This window comes from Gouania willdenowi, chromosome 13 (assembly GCF_900634775.1).
Source record: "Gouania willdenowi chromosome 13, fGouWil2.1, whole genome shotgun sequence".
In the NCBI taxonomy this organism is placed as follows: Eukaryota; Metazoa; Chordata; class Actinopteri; order Blenniiformes; family Gobiesocidae; genus Gouania; species Gouania willdenowi.
The window spans coordinates 23,872,725-23,889,973 of NC_041056.1; the positions used below are offsets into that span (position 1 = coordinate 23,872,725).

Genomic DNA, 17,249 nt, shown 5'->3' on the forward strand with positions numbered 1-17,249 from the left:
GCTCCTACGTATTTGAGTCTTTTTAAATGTCATTTATTAAGGAGGAACTGAATTACATTTGATCTGAATGTGATAAACAGCATGGTTGAATAGAAACACATGTTTCTTTATCATTTTCTTTTCTGTATCCTACAGGTGCATGCTCACACCTCATTGCTCTACCTAGTAGCCCTCCTTGGCAGCATGGAGCACAGCTTTCACCACACCTTGTTGCTGGAAATCAGAGCACTGACTGACCGTTATCCATCTTTGTTGGGTGGGACTGGGAAAGACATCTACCGGATGAGCAACTCCTTTTCTGCCATAGCCCGAGTGCTGGAAAGATGGCTCGATGAGAAATCTGCCTGCAGGTTAAAAACATTTTTAATTTACTTTGATCTGATCCCAGGATTGTTTGATCAACTGCATCAAAAGTATTTCATCAAGAAAGATGTGTATATTGATTTTTTTAACTTATCATTATATCATATAATTTCTAATCACATTAATTACCTCTGCAAAGATGATAAGATGTTCACCGGTGTATATTTATTTATTTATTATGTCAGAATTATGTCAAAACTACTGAACAGATTTTGTCTAAACTTCAACCAAAAATAGTCCATGGAAAAATCAAAAACTTTTTAGAGAGGATCCGGATCGATGTACTGATTCTGGATCATCATATCTCATATCTTAAGCAATCTTTATGAAATTTGAATCAGTTTTGTCGGGTTGGTTTCTCAGTTACCTCACGGAGTTTGAGATCGGATCTGGATTGTGCATTTCATCACACATTTTCAAAAAATGGGGGCGCCCATGTATATAAACCTACTGTAACATTAATAATGGGGGTAGACATGTCTTACAAGCCTTCAAAGTGTGAATGTTCATGGTACCATGATCAGGATCATTGATAAAGATAACTGCCAATATCTGACAAAGGGGAGATGTGGCGCTTTGTTGGAGGTTTGCGTTCTCCGAGTGTGACTGTTTACGTTTACTGAATTCATGCTTGAATAAAAACTATAACAATAAGCTCAATAAGTAAGCACTTTACAAAACTAACTTCAAAGGGGTTTTCAATTATTTGTTTATTTTCCCCAAGAAATTGTGCTAAACTGTGCTTGATTCATAAAAAATACGCATGCCAAGCCAATGATTTAAAAATGCAGCACACTAACAAATTATAGACCTATAAAAAGTTCCTCTTTCATCTTTTGTATGAAGTTAAACTCTCCATTAAGTAGATATCGTGCAAGATCTGTCAAAAAGCAGCTTCCAAACGTGTCATGTCAGGACAGTGTGTGTGTGTGTGTGTGTGTGTGTGTGTGTGTGTGTGTGTGTGTGTGTGTGTGTGTGTGTGTGTGTGTGTGTGTGTGTGTGTGTGTGTGTGTGTGTGTGTGTGTGTGTGTGTGTGTGTGTGTGTGTGTGTGTGTGTGTTGACTGGGATTCATCTGGCTGTGGTGTAGGAATGACCCACACACAACTTTTGCTGAAATAGGAACAGTGTGTGTCGGGCTGGAGGCTTCCAGAGACTTTGCTTGGGATGTTTTGGAAGCAGATAGAAGGAACAAAGACTTTATAGATGGAGTGATTTACAAAGGGAAAACAGGACATGGAGATGGATAAACAGCTGCCTTTTAATGAAAAGGTGTAATGTTTTTGATTAAAAATATCAAAAAAGATAAGCTAGAAATGGGTACTGTTGATAATAGGAGATTAGTCAAATATGGGGAGGGGTGAGAATAGACCAGAGCTAATCAGGAACCTCTGTGTTTGTGTTTCAGGGTAGATAAGGCATCGCCCCGTACGTCTCCTCCAGGGGGGGGGACATCAGAGCAGCAGCTGCAGGTGAAGATTCAGGCCTTTGAGGAGAAAATGAGCAGAACTGACAAGCAGCAGAAGGAAGTGGTGGAGGAATCTCCTGCTCCACAGAGACGCTACAGCCTGAGCCAAGCTGTCAGAGAGGAGAGACAGGAGATGAGGTTTAACAGGTGCATCAGACTGGAACACATATTGGTATCTGCGTTGCACTTGTTTGAAAGATCGCTCCATTTCAAACTCGGAGATGATATTTTTGAAATTTCACCATTGATGAAAGAAAAGGATTTTTGATTCTTGAAACTGATCTGGAATCCCCTCGAAATTTATTGGAGTTTTCTAAAGTACTTTTGCTAATAGACAAACAAATAAATGCTAGTAAAGATTTTTTTTTTTCACCACCGTTATTTTTTATTTTTATTTATTTATTTTACTGACACTTTTTTTGTATTGTTATTTTGCTTTGCAACATACAAGACAATAGACAGGAACAAACAGCAATGTGATACATACACCCAGAGAACAGTATTTACAATTTCTTACAGTACGTGTGTGCGTGCGAGAGAGAGAAACAGGAGGGAAGGGATCTAGAGTGGAAAAATGTATGTTAATAACAAAATAAGATATAATAACAATAAAAGTAATAATAATAATAATAATAATAAAAGAGGAAAGAAAAAGAAAAAAAAAACATGCACTTTAGCTTTAAGGTGAAGAAGGCAAACCATATTGAGTGCATTATGAAGGCTTCAAATGGTAAATTGGGTTAGAAAACCAGTTGAATTTCAACTTAGTAGATTGGTGCCTTTATATAATGCTTTTAGCTGAAATCCAAGACTCACTTCTGTCACTTCTCTACAGTAAGTTTAATTTTTCCAATGGTTATATGACATTCACTAAAATACAGTGAGGGTACTGTGTGGTTTAAAGAGAAAGTAAGATGCAAGTGACTAAGCAAAGAATGAGAACAAGTCCCATATGGGTGATTTGTTTGTTTACAAAGAAGATGACACAATGGATGATGTCATGAGATCTATCAACATTTCCATTTTCTTGAACTAAATTATCCATAAACAGTTGCTGGATCTGGTTCCTATTTTAATATTACATTTGCTGACATGTCACCAAGCTGAAAGAAATGAAAAGCGCAATCCGGACCCGATATAGATGGAACTCGGTAGAGTTATTCAGTCACCAACGCAACATAAGTGTCCATGATTTTATTTTTTAATTTTGCCAATGACGAGAGAGAGAGAGAGAGAGAGAGATTTTTGTTCTTTATATTGATTCATATCCCTTTCAAAACCAAATAGAACCTTCCAAGGCATAAGGTTTATCTTTGGTTGAAATGTTGTTGAAATCCATTAAGTATTTTTTGACATAATCTTGCAAATAGACAAACAAATAAATAAACGCTGGTGAAACAAAAATGACCACCTTGGTACATTCACATGTTCAACTGGTTAAAGTTCCCCATTAACTTTACATTCCTGTACTTGGACTGGTGGAGACTCAGAGGAAACTCCTCTCAAGAACAAAGTCCAAACAGAAAATAATCTCGGGAGAAATCAAATCATGCACTGAGATGAAGAAGGCAAACCATATTGAGTGACATATGAAGGCTTCAATTGTTAAAATGGGTTGGAAAAAGAGTTGAACTTCAACTTACTGGATTGGTGCCCTTTTCATAATGTTTTTAGCTGAAACCCAAGACTTACTTCTGTCACTTAAGATTCATTTTTCCAATGGTTTTATGAGATTGATATAGTCCAAAATCCAGTGAAAAGCACTTATCCCTCCCATGGATCTGTCTGGCTTGTTTTGACTGAAACATGGATTTGCTTAACCAAGTTTATTCAAACAGTATTTTTTTTTTCTTCTAGCGATACATTAGACACACAATATTTATTCAGTAAGTGTTAAACCCTTCAGCATCTTTCAGAACATGCATAGTTTGATTACAGCAGTGGTTCTCAAACTTTTTTCCTTATTTATGAATCCAAGTGCCCCCTTTGTCCAGCTTCAACATTTTGCTCAGTTCACGATATAAAAAAACCACTATATAACATAATGATGGAATTAATGAGGCTTAACACACATTTTAAAGAATCTACCTTTGTAAAGTTAAAAGAAACAGTGTTTAGTGCCTCATTTTGATCATTTCTGGTCTTCTCCCACCTAGTGTGGGAACAAGACTGACCTTTGTATTTTCATCATCATTATTATGATTCATTTCAAAACATATTTTTCATGCTTTCAATTGTTAATTTTCCATTTTTTCTCTCTCACGTACCCCCTGAAGTGCCAGCGCGTACCCCCGTTTAGCTTTCGCTTTTATTGGTCATATATGTTATATTACATTTATGAAATTTGTCCTCTGCGTTTAACCTATCCCTGAAGAGCAGCGGGCAGCCATATTGCGGCACCTAGGGAGCGGTTAGGGGTTAAGGCTCAACATCCCACAGCGATGGCCTGGGTGAGATTCAAACCGGAAACCCTCCGATTACAAGCCCAGCGTCCTTAATCTAACCAGTAGGCCACCACTCCCACAAATATTGACTTTAGACCCCATTGTTGAATTTAACTTTAAAGAGATGAGTGTTTCCTGCATAGGCAAGTTTCAAAGTCACAGTGAAAATGGCAACATTATCATATTTTAGGTTATGGGTGGGAAAGAAGAATTAAATAAGTCATTGTGCAAGAAGTTAATGAAAGCTGCTGTTGAAAATATGTATATATGGATTTTTTTATCAGATAAAAACACAGTGTAAATGTAAAAGGTTGAAATTGCCGCTCGATCGTTTGTTTTGATCTCCCCTGAACACTGTTTGACATTTTTGGAAAAGTTTTGCACATTGCATTGTGGGATATGGAATCCAGTAGACAGATGCATAAAAGTGTTTTTAGATCGTTATTACTGTGATTTCTTGTGTTTTCCCCAAAAACTCTGCCAAAGTGATTCCCCAATAGTTTTTTTTTTTTTTTTTTTAGGTCTTACACGGAAAATTGAACATCACGGGAAATACCTAGAACAAATCATGTTCCTCCTTTTCTGGAGAAGAAGGAACATAAATCACAGTAATAAAAAAACTAAAAACACTTCTGCATCCGTCTATGGGACACGACATCCCACGATGGAATGCTTTATATATTATTGATACATTTTGCTCTAGATTAATCATTTGTAATCTTTTGCTGCTTTATTGTAAATTGAATGTATGTTGTTTGTTTTTCAAAGCAGTGTGAAAGAGAGAAAATGATGGAAAACTGTCCTTTTAAGCGCTGCTAACTTAATTAATTTAATGGTCTTTCTCAGGTCAAAGAGTCTCGCCCTTAATGCTGCACGGTCTCGCTCAGTCCACTCAGACGTCTGGGATGATGGCGAAGGGGTGGAGTTAAGTCCAGATATCTCCCTTTTGAACACTTTGCCCAACCAGCTCGCAGAAAACCAGGAAGCTTTATCTACGGAGAGGAAAGTCGCAGCTGACGGTGTCCCACCTGACCCCACCTTGCTGGAACAAGGGGTCAAAGATGCTGAGAAAGGTCAACGTGAAGAGAAAGAAGGAAAGAAAGAGGAGCAGGAGGAGGACGACAGACTCTTCCTTCATCTGCGGGACAACATGGAGAAGATCCGAGTGTTCTGTAAAGACACGAAGCAGCAGATCCCCATTCCTGAGCACTGTGTGATAGAAGGTAATATGAACACAATATCAACATCTAGATACATCTTAATAGTTTTTATTAACACTGTGATGCTTTGGTGATGTAGTAGTCCACAGAGCCATGCAGGGGAAGGTTTTCCTAACCTGCTGAACCTGACCAGGATTACTGCCGGGGAGACTCATGGAGGTCATGAATGTAGTGATATAAACACATCAATTTTTCACATGTACAAAGAGCTGCAATGTAGAAAGAGAACGATTAGCATGTATTTAGTCTTAAATGGACAGGCAGTAATTTATTAGGCAGAAAACATTAGATTATTTTAGTGTATAAACTGATACCATCTTGTATGGATTCAGTTTGATTGGGATTTCCCAAATACAGCATTCAATATCTCAGCATTTGTAAGTCCTCCAATGATTTATATCACAGATTCAGGAAACTGACCTGTTATTAACTTCTGTGCCAAGAGCTGTGTTTTAAATCACTGCTTATCAAGAGATCTATTTTTCTGCTTCCGTCGCTGCTGTAATTTGGCTAACTGTCTCTAAAATTACATAAGAATAGTTATTGTCGTGCACAGAAATAGGTCGTTACCAATGTCCCATAACAATACTGACTAATATATTTAATTTAGGGTGTAATTGACCCAGATTTGACACATCAACTACGATGACTAAGAGTCGCCTTCCTTTTGTTTTCCTGCGATGCTTCCCCCTTGCTGTGTCCCTCCAGGCGTCACAAAACAGAGGAAAATTAAAGTTATTGTTTACAGCTTGTGTTTGCAATCAGTTTGAAAGTTTGTTGTATAATCTTAACAAATTTTAAACTTTAGTGCTGCAGCAATGCTGGTGCGCGGCGAAAGACAATTAGCTGCGGTTGAAAAAATTACAAATGAATGAAATATTTTTTTTCTAAAGAATTTAGTTTATGATGTTTGCAGGCAGAGTAATTAACATTCTCCTCAGTGTCAGTAGATGGCAGCAAGTTTCACATTAGGGCTGCATTGTTGGGATGACGTCATTTACTAACAGTTCAAAATTACTGAGTTATTATGGGATCGTGGATTTTTTGGTACTGGGCAGCAAGAAGTGAATAAAGCTTCTAAAATTATACATATTTATTGAGAATAATCCTTTCTTCTGCTCTTGATCCCTTCGTGCCTCAAGCTGAATTTGTTCCCCACTGGCATCTACTGACCTGGAGGAGTTTTAAAATCTTTGGCTTACTAATATTGAAGCTGACAGCGATTGTATTGTGAAATCATTGATAATAAATGATAATAACACCTTTTTGGACCAATCAAATACAATCTGGCTTCAATAGAACAGTGATTTTCAACCAGTGTTTTGCATTACGTGTTCTAGTAGTTTAATTACCTAAATTTGTCCTTTAGTAACCATTCATTTTGTATTTTTTGTGGGTTTGGAGTTATCAAAAGTACACATATTAACAGTATGTCTAATTTGGAACTATAAACACAAATCTATAGACGGAGCGCTCATGAGCCGACTACTCAGAGGTTAATGTCATCAAAGTAAATTAAAATTCCATACAGCTGATTTAGGTCTGAGTAGAAACAGATGAATGTTATGAATAGCTTGTACAAGAAATATGCACTGGTGGATGTGAAAGCAGTAAACGTCCTGTGAATGTACATGAAGTGTTCCATGCTGCGGTGCAGAGAGTTCATGTGACAGGAAAGTGAAACAAGAAACCAGCTTTAATCTCAAACAGACCCTAATTAAGTTCCTCTAACTCTTCATTCATTTATGCATCTCCTGGTTTATTTTCATAATACTTGGATAAACGCTCCTATTTTATAGCAAGATTTTGCAATCATAAATTTGTGTTAACCGCGTTTAATAAAGTCAATAGAGAGTATAGACAATAATATTATGTAAAAAAAAAATAGTTTATTAGTGAGGATGCAGGAGGCTAGGTTAGTCTTAATGCGAGGCTAATGTTATTGCTTGGTTAATGCTAATGTTAGTGTTATGCTAATGCTAGGCTAATGATATTGCAAGGTTAATGCTAATATTAGGCTAATGTTAATGTTATGCTAATGCTAAGCTAATGTTACTGCTAGGTTAATGCTAATATTAGGCTAATGTTAATGTTATGTTAATGTTAAGCTAATGTTATTGCTAGGTTAATGCTAATATTAGGCTAATGTTAATGTTATGTTAATGTTAAGCTAATGTTACTGTTAGGTTAATGCTAATATTAGGCTAATGTTAATGTTATGTTAATGTTAAGCTAATGTTATTGCTAGGTTAATGCTAACATTAGGCTAATATTAATGCTAACATTAGGCTAATATTAATGCTAGGTTAATGTTACACTAATTAGGGATGGGCACCATCTTGGATTATGTCGTCACCAGCGTATCATCGCCGCAAATCGCGCAAGCGCAGAATGACCGAAATTAACTTAATCTTTCTCAACTAGAATTTTTGATTGATTTGTCACATGACTGCTCCAGGGTTTGAGTTGATTTTGTTTTGTTTCACATCTACTTTGGCTGCAACTCTTTGTTTTTTAGACTGCTGCCAACTTTTTTGTAGTGTTATTTCAGCAAGTTTCAGTTTTAGAGTTAGAGTCGCAGACCTTTGTAATTGATTACTCCAGGTATAGTACAGCAACCAAATTAAACTGCATCAACTACCTGAATTAATAAAAATGGCCTGTGTAAAAACTTCTCCCTCTAAAATCTCCTGTGAAACCTGTGACCTGTTGACCTGCACAACTCAAAGAATCGGAATCTTTTAGAACAGGAATCGAAATTGAGAATCGGAATCAGAATCATTAAAATCGAAACGAGGCTAATCCTAGGATAATGCTACCTAGCACAAAAGTTAGGTAATGCTAATGTTAGTTAATGTTAATACTAGTTAATGCTAATGCTAACATATGTTAATGCTAGCTAATACTAATGCTAAGCTAATGCAGAATAACCACAGACACTCAATCACTTGGGATATTTTGAAGAATGTTTTTATAACCCTGTATTTGGGACTTTTATCATATGTCATTCCACACACACATCATATGCATGCTGGTGGTCTCTACACATTTCAAAAGGAATATAAGAAGTGTTTTCAACATCCTGTTACTTGTGCTTTACATTTGCTCACGTTGTATTAACTCCCTGAATGAGAATTGGATATAGGATATGATGTCACGTGGGGTCTATACTGGGTGATGTCACTGAGCTGCTGGCTGGCCTTCACTTGAGTGTTTGACCCACACTCTCTGAGGACGGGGACTACACAGAGAAGTGCAGATGAAACCTCTGTCCAAACATCTGCACACATGTACAGGAAGACTAGAAAACACAAAGCACCATTACGCCCAAAACACATTCATATACAGAAAACCAGTCAGTATCTGGTGTGACCGCCATTTGCCTCACACAGTGCAACGCATCTCCTTTGCATAGAGTTGATCAGGTTGTTGATTATGGCCTGTGGAATGTTGGTCCACTCCTCTTCAATGGCTGTGCCAAGTTGCTGGTAATTGGTAGTAACTGGAACACGCTGTCGTATACGCCGATCCAGAGCATCCCAAACATGCTCAATGGTGGTGAGTATGCTGGCCATTGAAGAACTGGAATGTTTTTAGCTTCCAGGAATTGTGTACAGATGCTTGTAACATGCGGTCGTGTCTCATCATGGTGTCTCTGCATTCAAAATGCTATCAATCAAATGCAACTGTGTCCATAACATACACCTGCCCATAATAACCCCACCACCACCATGGGCCACTCCATCCACAACGTTGACATCAGCAAACCGCTCACCTACACGCCACACAAGCTGTCTGCCATCTGACCTGAACAGTGAAAACCGGTATTCACCTTTTCACACCACACCTTTTCAATGTGCGAAATGCTATTGAATATGAGCATTTGCTCACTCAAGTCGGTTACGGTGACAAACAGGTGGCGACCCTGATGAGAACAACGAGCATGCAGATGAGTTTCCCTAACAGTTTGTGCAGAAATTATTTGGTTATGCAAACCGATTGTTGCAGCAGCTGTTCGGGTGCTGCAGTTATTGAGTGAATAGAATATTTTTAATAGTGTTCAAAAAGTTTTGTTTCCTTCTTAAAGGTCCGGTATTATGCTCTTTTTCAACCATCTTCATTTGCACTAAGAACCCCAACAACATAGTATTTGAGGTAAAATTTCCCAAACTTGCCTATTTACGAGTTTTTGCCCCCTGAAAATTCCCTTTAATGGCATTTCTAAAAACAGGCTGTTTTGGGGCCTTCATGCATGCCCAGCTGATCACTGTAGCAATTTTCTTTTGCTATCCACACACTTGTTATTGTTATTACATTACAGTAAAACACATGGCTATTTAAGCGGCTATTGTGATTGTGAGTCAGACAAATGCTGCTCCACGGTGTGTGTTTATCACATCAGCAGCGGAGTCAGTCAGCTGTATCAGCTGATTCAAATACTCACCGGAGCTGCTACGTCGCTTTCTTGTCATTCTCACCACTAATGATTGCAGGAATTGTTTATTTAAGGTGATAATCATTTGTTTTGTCCAATTGCATTGGGTTACAAACACATCAGATCATGTAAACGGTGATACAAGGCAGTATAACGGATACTAAAAGTAGAACTGCTGCCCACTGCTCTTCAGGGAGGGGTTAAATAGAGGGCACATTTTGTGTATGTAGTTTTACATATATGACAAAGTATAATATACACGTATTCCTTTTTACTTGACCGGCAGGTTACACAGAAGTGCCTGAACACATAGCACTGCGCCAATGTGCCGAACCACAGGATGCGCTGGAAACCAAAAGAGCGGAGTACACCTCCGCATGAACAAATGGTACATACACTACAGTGTATGTTCACTGTGGAGGCGCGGCACCGGCAGCAGGCACATCCTGGAGGGGGCGGTTCAGACTTAGTGACGTCTGTTGGAGAAAGACCTCTTGTTTTTCAGAAGAGGACGTAGAAGCAGCTCAGAGATGCAGGAAGGAAGCCCAGTACTATTTTGGGGGTGTTTTTGATAAGGAATTATTATTGTAACAAGGTTAAAAGCTCAAAAAAAGTTGCTTTAGCAGGATATAGGACCTTTAAGGATTGAATGATTCCTTTATTTAAACACCTGCACTGGTTTAAAGTTATTTTAAAGCATTACATTATTGCTGCAATAGGCAAGAGCAACTGATCTATTGTCTTATTATAAAAGACTGTATTACAACTTATTACGCAGTGGAATTGAAGTTCTTTTTCAGTTATTATCTACAGTTTGACAAAGGTTGCGTTTGTTCCAGTGTTGTAATCCTATGATCAAACTGAAGCTGTTTCCATTACAGTTTTTCACAAAAACAAGCAATATTTCAGAAATTTTGACAAGGTACAATTGCTTTGAATGTGTTTCCAATGAAGGTTGTTTTGGGCAGGAGTCTTGTTAATCTTATCCCACAAGACTTTTCTGCAATAAGTTGAATGCTCAAAACCTCCTTATAACACTGAATTTCTTTGTTGTTTGCTGTCTAATGTGGCAGTCATATTTTTTATGTATAATGCTAAGAAATATCTCGGTCTCCTCTTCTGTCTACACATATTGCGCCATGTTTTTTTCAAAGGAAGTGCGTGGTCATGTACGTCGTTTCCATTACGCTTTTGCAATACATGTCAATATTGAAACGTCTGAAAAACCTCATGGAAGCTTGGAAACTTTTTTGCCATGTTGGAGTGTTTTTTAGAAAATCAGGTATTTCCATGACCAATTTTTATTGCGCTATTTAGATTTATTGCATTTCCAAGGGTAATGGAAATGCAGCGTCAGTGACTTTGTGGTGCTGGACTGACTGAAAATATTTAAGTTCACCTAGATGCATCAGGAGTAACTAAGGTTAATCTTAACAAAAAACATAATTCAATACCAGTCAGTCATGTTTGACATGGTGCCCCTGAACAGAGTTTTAATCTTGAGTTCGGAGTTGGCTTGAACGCACCAATACGTGTTTCTAGATCAGCACGCTTCTTGATTGGCTAGATTTTGTTTCACATCACAAATCACGAGGTCATAAGTCGGGAGTCGTTGGCTTTTCCAGCACACATGAGGAGTTTGTCGTACATATGAAACTTTTGGAGGTCCCGACCGTCTCAGAGCTGATTATCAGGACAAATTCACCCCTAACGCACCTCAGATCACAGGATAATCTTATAGGTAATCTAAGTTTTTAGCGAGTTGTTTGGTGGTCCAATAAGACAGTCACATGATGCAGGGAGGACAGATACATATACATATATCCCAAGTCTAGTCCTGGATATCCTCTAGTCAGCAGGTTTGAAATGTCTCTATCACACCTGAGTCTCAACGCTAGCCTCTTATCAGCGTTTGTGCCGAGTTGTATGATGACATATCACGTGGCCTACAACAGTCTAGCTCTCCTGTTGATGATCGCTTTTAGTATGGATCCTACGCTTTGCTTTATCAATGAAACCCTGGATCATAGCTGGGAGTTATCATCTAGCCATGCTTCTGTGGTCTAACTCAGGGGTCTGCAACCTTTACTTTACAAGGAGCCATTTTGCCTCATCTCACCTGGATTAAAGTCCTCCTGGAGCTGAAAAATACCTTCTCAATGAATACAATACAGTGTATTAAATTCTGTACAGTTAAAATTATATAGAATAATGTTTGATTTAATTTGATTTGATTGATATTGATCATGTAAATGGCAACTTAAAAACAGTTTAAAATAAAATAAAACAAATTGACAACAAGAAATAAAACAGTATCTTGCATCTTCAAATTCTTACACATCTCATTATACATGAACACAATGTTATATGAAGAATATATTTTTTTAGTTAATGTATTTGAAAGGCTACAATAAATAACTTGAATTTGATAATGCATGGTCATGTGATCAACACATGCTATTTGCTCATTTCTTGCCACACATAAAACATGCATATTTAACCTGCACATTGGTGATTAAATGAATCTGTTCCCACACAATTAAAATCTTATATTTTTTTCCAGAATAGTGTTTTTGTTGGTTTAATTATCTTATCAGGGATTTAAAACTTAAGGTTAGCCACAGGTGCAGGAAAGTTGATTGTCTGTAGATGTTGCAGGAGGTGAAGTAGGAAGGTGCTGAGTCATTGCACAATGAATTTATTTTCGGTTAACAAATTGTTATGTCTTGATTTTATTTGTAATTAATCATTAATTGCTTCAGTAAAAAAAACTAACTATTTCAATAGTTTTTTTTTTTCAAAGCTATAGGGAGCCATTGCAAAAGAGTCAAAGGGCCACATGAGGCCCTAGAGCCACAGGTTGCAGACCCCTGGTCTAACTAAAGTGCCTAAACTCTGCATTTGTTCAACTATTTCAAGTGTTGTTGCAGGAGTCTCTGTTGAGTTCTAAGAAACCACCTGTTTCTGACCCAATGAATTGCATGATGTAAACATTTACTTGCTTGCTATAAGTGGGGAAAAGTTGAGCCATTTCATGCATCTGTCGTCCACGTGATGCACAGAAATAGCAGCCGCTTTATGGTCTTTTCAAACATGACTTTGGTTTGAAGGAGGTGCCGTATTTTTGGAAGGGGAGGCGACCATTTCACTGGATGACGAAACATGAGTCATCATATGCAATGAATCACTAATTATATTTCCAAGATTACTGGAGTCTATATATACACACAAGAGCAAAGCACACTCATGGAGTACAGTATATGCTAAATATGGATTATTATTTTTAACTTTGATCTTTGTCTTTGTCGGACAGATTCCAGTCGAGGCTGCGTGGCCAAATTGTCCTTCTCCTGTCCTTTGAAGGGACACTACTGTCTGTACGCAAAGTCCTGTTTTAACCTGACCAGCCGACAGCCTCATCTCTGGATTCACATGTTACTGCTCCACCTACAGGTGCACCCAATGTCCTGCTGTTCACACACTACAGACACGCACCATATAACGCTTTATCCACTTTATGAGACCACTCCACACATGGTTTTAGGCCTAGCTTTCTGTGTGGTTTAAAGAGATACCAATATGCAAGTGACTGATCAAGTAATGAGAACCGGTCCATCTCCAAGGCTCTTGTTGTAAAAGTTGAATTTGGTTTTATGCGTAAATGGCATCGAAGTGGGTTGAGACATCTGTTTAGAATGAGGTGGTAACATTTTGAAGTCTTGATAAATACACCAAGAAAAAAATAATAATAATAATTTGTATCTATCTATAAACTTGTTTTGACATTATTGTGCTGATGATGTATGTTTGTGCAACAGAAAGTAAAAAGAAACTGTTCTGGTGCTGTTCTAACCATAAAAGGTCCACGCTAAAAGTGTCTCCTATTTTATTTACTTTTATCTCAAAAAACTTTTGAAAAGCAAACTTTTTTATTTTTTTTTTGTGGTAAGTATTTTTTTGAAATAGTTTTTTAGTAATCTTCATGATGTTTATTATAAATATCAGGAGTTTGGGGGGCAAAAGTAAGCATGTGATTCTATATTTAAGTAAACCTGTAGAGCTTTAAACTTAACACATGTGGATTAATGCTAATCAAATCTAAACTGGGACTGTACTTGTTCACCACGTTTTATCCTGACCTGTTTTAAATAGGTACATGTTTATTGTCGTCTTGTGTTCACCTTATCCAGAGTAAATCCAGTATCCCGCTCTGCACCAAGGACGTCTGTATCCAAAGACTTGCTTCACTGTGGGAGAAAACACAGCTTCAAGGAGCTCACAGCTTTTCAATGGCCATGACACAGCACGTCACCCCACACAGGAAGGTAGTGGATCACTTTGTGTGTGTGTGTCATTATGCTGATTCCTCATAAAAGATATGTGTGTTGTACAGAGAGGAGAAAGTCATTCCTTGTTTCCTAAAAAGGGAAATTCCAAGACGAAAACATGTCTGTGTTCACTTTGTTTGGATATTAAATGTACAAAATGTTTGTATAAATGACCTCCCCTCACCCCGTCGCCTCATTTTCCTCACATCTGCTAGTGTGCACACGTTGGAAAACCCTAAGAAAACCTGTAAAAACCAGACTAAAGGGGTGTTAAAATGAACTTCTGTCCCAAAGTTTTAGTGTGTGTGCAGATGCTGGTGATGTCCACTGTGCTGCCTCTTCCATGATGTGACAAGCTAAGAGTGGTCGTTAGAAAATAGTTACAGCTGCAAAGAAAATACAGCTGTCGTTTGTCTTTCTCGACAAGTATGCTATGACTACAGTACGAGTGACCAGCTATGGTTACCATATGGAGCCTAAATATACCGGAACACATGTGCACACACGTGGACGCCCACTCAGCCCAGCGCACACATAAACAAACACATGTGCACATAATGCATATGGGGTACAGAAATGTTGCAGTTCATGTAAAGTTTTAAACCGTTTCATTTCCTTAGATTTCTCAAACACATTGTTTTTATTTCAGTCCAGACATTGTTTTTAGTGTATATTATATTATATTATATTATATTATATTATATTATATTATATTATATTATATTATATTATATTATATTATAATATGTCTGGCTAAGAACTACTTCAACCAATTCAAATTATTTTATTTTTTTTAATATACCCTTAAGGATTTCAGAAGAAATGTATCCACACATCATAGCCTGTAGTGTCTTTAATAGGGTCTCACTCCCAGTCCCCATTGTATGTTGCCTGCGTACTAAACTTAAATCATCATCATTAATCACTTGGTTGTTGTAAATGGGTAAATAGTTTTCTCTTTAGGTTTTTTAAATAAAATGTATTCATATTGCTAACAGTCACCAAAAAAGATGAAATATTAATTGTTTCTTTAATAGCGTGTTGACTTTTCGTAAAATGTAAGTTGAGGTGTTTCTTTAAGAGGGTATTCTGTACCACATTTAAAAACTTTTTTCCTTCCCATCAAACGTACAGCTTCGCTTGCAGCACTGTCAGCTTATCAGAAACACAGCACAATTTTAACATGCATGAGACAGCAAAGGTTGCCAATTATGTCTAAATGTAAAGGGAGACTCTGGGGCTTTACAAGGTTTTAGTGATTTAAGAGGTGCGCATGTTTGACTTCTGACGACTTACTGTTTTTTTTATGATGGAGAGAAACGGAAAGCTGTGAGAGATCAGGAGCCTGGGAAAATACACAGGCCTAAAGTGCATGATGAATACTGTCGTAAGAATGTCACAGCATCAGTTAAATTGAAATACTTAGATAGGAATACATTACACAAAAAGCATAGTCAATGTAATGATAAAAAAAGAAAAGAAAAGAAGAATGTAAGACTAGTACAATAAAATGGGGAGATGTAATGGAAGGGCAGCCCAAAGTGAAAGGACTTCTAGTAAAAACAGGCATTAACAAGCTTGTTTGGGCAGGTTAGAGGCAGTGGTGAGATACTGTTAAAGGGGGGTATCATGTTTTTTCAGGCACATAATACCATTCTATAACATGCTCAAATAACTATGCTACCCATATTTTTTGGGAAAATGCAGCAAATATTAAAAAAAAAAACTTTCCCTCTGTAGCACACGGTTCATGACGCTCCGTCTCGTTAAGAAACTCCAAACTTGTCTGACGCGCCCATGAACACTTCCCCTTCAGTTCACATACAAACACGCATGGATGTTGTTTACTTCTGTTTTTCTGTGCGCTGTGTTTACCTACTTTTTACATTTTTACATCGCTACAATACGTTAGAATGATTATATTTTCCATGTCACCGACACACACATACACACAGACACACACACACACGCTTGCCCGTGCTGCTGCTGGCTCTGAGGAAGTAGTCCATTGTAGGGATCACATTGTTTTTCAGTGTCAGGGTACTGGGAGCCCAGGCTGGGATTAGATGATGAAGTAATCTGTTAGTTTCACATAGTTTCTCTGAGCTCTGTATTACTGTGCGTCCTTTTATGAATTCTTCAATAATCAAATAATAACGGCACATTTTTAGAATATAAATGAATCCTAAAACAATGCAGGCATCAAGCAAGAAAAAGATTATGAATAGAAAAGGGTGCAAATGGTTGAAGTCTTTGTTTCCAGGTTGTAGATTCAGTTTTCTGAGTCTTCATCAAATCCATCTCTGTAGAGGGAAAGTTGGCGATTTCGTAGATTGATCAAACTCCATACTGATCATTCTCCCAACTCTTTGGGGACTTTCCCAGTGTGGGTACATATTTCCGGTAATAGCAGTAACAAACTGTTATTTCTGTCTTACTCACCATGATCGTTTGTGACTCGTTTTTGGTCTCCTGCATTCACAAAGTGTTGCTCAATCTCTGACTCACTGTCTGTCTTTAATAGTCTTTCTGTGTATGTCTTTGTTACTTTTAAGAGCTTTGTATTGTAATCATTAAACAATGCAGAAGCTATTTTAAAGACCTGGACAGGAAATTAGAAAAATGCTCTCACCAATGTCTTAGGGGTTCAAACCAGTTGGTCTGGAGATTATAATGAAGTAAAAAGCAATTCATTGATAGATAATGCTGGGGTTTGTTCTTGGCTGTTTTATTAACTGCAGCATTAAACCAGGGATTGGCACTTTAGGAGAAAGTAGCAGAAGCAAGGAAGCTGGCACAATGCTAACTGCACCCTGGGGGCTGTCTGCACCTGAAATGATCAGACTGTCTCTCTCTCAATCACTCATGGTCCTGGTTTGTTGATATCCATGGGCAAAGCCCTTTCACCTCCGATAATTTGCTTTTAACAACAAGAAGAAAGTCCTGAAATATGGAGGCATGTAAAGACACAAGATGCGTTGCTAACCTCTCTC

At 37.7% G+C, this 17,249-nt stretch overlaps 1 protein-coding gene across 4 annotated transcripts in view; it reads left to right on the plus strand.

Annotated features, from left to right (window-relative positions):
• veph1 (ventricular zone expressed PH domain-containing 1) overlaps positions 1-17,249 on the plus strand; it is a 92,920-nt gene that overhangs the window by 58,664 nt on the left and 17,007 nt on the right. For 2 of the 4 annotated variants that reach the window (XM_028464762.1, XM_028464764.1), the window contains exons 7-11: positions 136-350; positions 1,770-1,976; positions 5,120-5,496; positions 13,242-13,381; positions 14,119-14,253. In XM_028464762.1, coding sequence (XP_028320563.1) covers positions 136-350; positions 1,770-1,976; positions 5,120-5,496; positions 13,242-13,381; positions 14,119-14,253 — 1,074 coding nt within the window. Of the gene's footprint in view, positions 1-135; positions 351-1,769; positions 1,977-5,119; positions 5,497-13,241; positions 13,382-14,118; positions 14,254-17,249 lie in introns of those variants that run through there. The other 2 variants (XM_028464763.1, XM_028464765.1) reach the window with 2 other exon arrangements.